This window comes from Plectrocnemia conspersa, unplaced genomic scaffold (assembly GCF_051122295.1).
Source record: "Plectrocnemia conspersa isolate PC_06_02 unplaced genomic scaffold, ASM5112229v1 ptg000011l, whole genome shotgun sequence".
Lineage (NCBI taxonomy): Eukaryota > Metazoa > Arthropoda > Insecta > Trichoptera > Polycentropodidae > Plectrocnemia > Plectrocnemia conspersa.
This window is the reverse complement of record NW_028277175.1, coordinates 6,236,643-6,240,329: the sequence shown is the minus strand read 5'-3', so window position 1 is coordinate 6,240,329 and position 3,687 is coordinate 6,236,643. Positions and strand designations below refer to the sequence as shown.

At 29.6% G+C, this 3,687-nt stretch overlaps 1 protein-coding gene across 1 annotated transcript; it reads left to right on the top strand.

The window, feature by feature from the left end:
* Positions 1 to 267: 267 nt before the first annotated feature.
* LOC148229254 (multiple inositol polyphosphate phosphatase 1-like) lies at positions 268 to 2,112 on the top strand. Its single transcript, XM_088196479.1, has 5 exons — positions 268 to 469; positions 529 to 968; positions 1,038 to 1,136; positions 1,211 to 1,683; positions 1,757 to 2,112. The coding sequence occupies exons 1-5, from the start codon at positions 313 to 315 to the stop codon at positions 1,914 to 1,916; spliced, it is 1,329 nt and encodes a 442-aa protein (XP_088052605.1). The 5' UTR covers positions 268 to 312; the 3' UTR covers positions 1,917 to 2,112.
* The last annotated feature ends 1,575 nt before the right edge of the window (positions 2,113 to 3,687 follow it).

Here is a 3,687-nt window from a genome sequence, read left to right as displayed (position 1 = left end):
TGCACCCCTAAAATAAATTTAGTAAAACCTTAAACAACAAGAAACTACTACATTTTATAAGAAATGTCACGTCTTTATCTACATTAGAAAAACTGATTATGTATATACTCATACAAATATTAATATTGGTATTTTATTTTGATGACCACCCTGACCTTAATTTATAATTATGTTATGCTAAAAGATCTATACCATTGATAAATAAATATATTTATTATATATTTGAGAAACGCATTTAGATAATAAAATACATCTAATTAATGATTCAGTCTATAGTGTTGTTTTGAACGAATTGGTAGTGTAGATCCAATCATGCTGAAGACATACCATTTGACTGTATTATTTGCCTTATTATTTTTACCAAATATTTATGGAAAATATTGTCTATCTGAAGATGACAATCCATACATATATTTCGGAACTAAAACGCCATACTCTTTTATCAGGATGAACGCTGGCTCGGCCACTGGTAGCAATTTAATTTAATTTATGTTTTATAAATTTATATTAAATAATATATTTTTTCAGATTGCAAACCTGTTCAGTTCTGGTTGCTCACTAGACATGGCACAAGGTTTCCTAAAGAAGATGACATATCTACATTGCAAATGGCAAAAGAACTGAAAAAAGAAGTGATAGCAAATTATGATTTGGTCAACGATGAAAAATTGTGCTATAAGGACTATTTAGCAATAAAAAATTGGGAATATGACGAAATAATCGAAACTAAGCCGGCTTATTTGAATGAACAAGGATGGAAGGACATGATTGGTTTGGCTCAGAGATATAGAATGAGATATCCTACTTTATTGGGAGGAAATTATTCGAGAGAGAACTTTTACTTCAGACATACGGATACAGAAAGAACCCACAGTAGCTGCAAAGCCTTTATAGATGGACTGTTTGGTAAAGGTGCAAATAAGCATGTAGTAGTTGAAAGAACTGTGCCAGTAGATCCTAATCTCAATGTGTGTTTTATTAGTATTTTAATAGTTTAATTGCTGATTATATTTGGTAGTATATATGATATTTTTCAGGTGTATCTTTCTTGTGAAGCATGGACCGGGGATGTAGATTTAAGCAATGCAACTAAAGTGGAAGACCAAATTTTCCTACAATCAAACGTATACAGAAAGGTAACAGTGATTTTTATATATGTTTATAAAAATATTATTATTGATTCATTGTGTTTATTTACTTTATTAAACAGTTAGTAGCTGATGTTTCGGCAAGATTAGGCTTCAACGAAGTCTTAAAGAAAGAACAGATAAGTTCAATGTATGATCACTGCAGATTCGATAAATCCAGATTTCTAGATCAAGTCTCGCCGTGGTGTTCTGTATTTACAAAGCACGAGCTATTCATATTGGAATATAAAAGTGATTTGGCTGGGTATCACAATTCCGGATATGGACATGATTACAACAGGAGGTTAGGTTGTTCTACTTTATCGTACCTGAGGGAAACCTTCGAGAAGACCATCACCAGAAATAAAGCGTCTCCAAAGAGTGTTTCTTTGTTCGCTCATGATATCACGATTGATATGATGTTCACCGCTCTGGGGTATGCTAAGGATCAACACAAATTAAGTGGGACCGACTTTGAAGATTTGTTGATAAACAGAAGATATAGGAAAACTTTCAATATACCGTTCGCCGCTAACGTCGTAGCTGTGCTACACGAGTAAGACATAAATTATGACTTAATGATCTTATTTAAATTATAGACTTATTTTATGACCTCGATGTGTTTTCAGATGCGATCAAGGCCCAGAAAAATATAAAGTTCAGTTTCTGCTGAACGAAAATCCGATGATGTTAGATAATTGCGATCATGGACTTTGCAATTGGAGCTATTTGAAAAGAATATTACCGAAAAAGTGTGATTTGAGTTTTTGTTCTAAAAAGAAAACATAGATCATTTGTAATATATTTTATATACTCCATATAAAATTTAGATTAAGAAATTCACTAATTTTCGTAACAAAAAACGTATGTATACGTAATGTCATACTCGGTTTAGATTAATGTGAGTTTGAGCATTGTACATTAAATATTATCCTGAACTACTTTGTAATCAAAAAAATAAATAAATTTTTATTCTAAACATTTAGTAAGTAATTTTATTTGTTAAAAAACTTTTGATTAGTCGTTTTCTATATTTTTTTGGCAAATTTAGCTTTCATTATCTCTGAATTCATTTAGTGCATATTTTTATATAAAATCTAACTAAAGATATTTTTATGTCAGAGTAATTTAAATAATGTTCTTAGGTTAAACCAATTTCTATATTTCAAGTTGATATGTTAAAAATCCTCGTTAGCAATTATATGTTGAACCAAAGTTGAAAAATTAAATACTAAATTTTAATGCATAATTATTTTTGGATGCAAATTCCATAAGTATCTTTTTGTTTTACTCGATCGAAAATTTTAATTAGTCGATTTCTATATATTTTTATGCAAAATTCTATTTATTTTTATTGAGCTTTAATTAGCTATAAATTTTCAGATATACCCCCATTTGGATTTATATTTATTTTTAGTCATATAATTTACAATTTGTTTTATACTCAGTACGCAATAATGTAAAATAATAACTTATTCTTAAAAAATAAATATTTAACCGATTTAGATTTGTCTGAAACTTTCTTTCTAACTATTATTGTAATGTTTTTAATAAAAGTAAAACGTTTAATTATTTTGCACATATTTATAATTTGTTTCTAGTGATATTATATAATATTTGTTGATTAATTACACTATATATAAATATTACTCTAAGGATTATCTTCATAAAGAACTAATAGTCCAGTCAAATAAGGCGAAATAAAGGCTAAACCTCGGAATGAAAGATACCAAGCTGAAATTTTGCACAGACCTTTGTTTTGATGTTCTAAGAACAGGGTGAAAAGTCTCATAAAATATCGTGTCTGCTAATCAAGATATCAAAGGTCAAAGGTCACAAAATTTGTTTTTTTGCAAATATCTCGCGTTTTATGCGTTGCACGTCATTAGATGCTTTACAAAACTTGTAAAGCATAAAATTATCTACAAGTTTAGTTATAATATTTATTTTGTATCATTAACCGTTTTTGAGATATAGCGCGAAGAGTGGGAGGCGTACATCCGTTTATAGAATCCAGCGAGTATTTCTACCTGCTTAACTTGGTATAAGCTTTGAAAAAGTAAACAATCGTGAAAAAAGTGGTCTTGGCAAGTCGTTTGAACCATAATTTTATTACTTTCTTCATTGTATTATTAGGAATTAAAAATAAAATATTGCTCGACAAGAAATTTGTGCGAAAAAATTGAAAGAGTTGAGAGATGTCCTTACGGAGTATGTACCAGATGATAAGAAGATTATTTCCAAATTAAGAGAAAAATATTTAACTGATATTATAGTTATAATGAAGATTGGATCATTCCCTATTTTTTCTTTTCGCGATGCTCAAGCTTAAGTTTTATCCATAGCTTGGTATGAAAATAAAAAAGGCACTTCGGAAGAAGAACACTTGCGCGTAGTGGAAGCTGCTGCGGCGATTATTAGAGAAGATATTCGATCTTCTGTTGTTGAGACCAAGTCTTATCCGCCCACGAGAAAATATTAATGAAGAAATTCCGAAAATTTTATTATATTTTCTGCAAGAAGTTATTATAAAGAACAGAAAAGGAAAGACGGGGCATTT

What these genes read in the sequence shown, in the direction of transcription:
- LOC148229254 (XM_088196479.1), top strand. Translation starts at nt 313, where the DNA reads ATGCTGAAGACATACCATTTGACTGTATTATTTGCCTTATTATTTTTA. An exon ending in GAACGCTGGCTCGGCCACTG is followed by an intron (nt 470 to 528) that starts GTAGCAATTTAA and finishes ATATTTTTTCAG; the next exon opens with ATTGCAAACCTGTTCAGTTC. An exon ending in CAGTAGATCCTAATCTCAAT is followed by an intron (nt 969 to 1,037) that starts GTGTGTTTTATT and finishes GATATTTTTCAG; the next exon opens with GTGTATCTTTCTTGTGAAGC.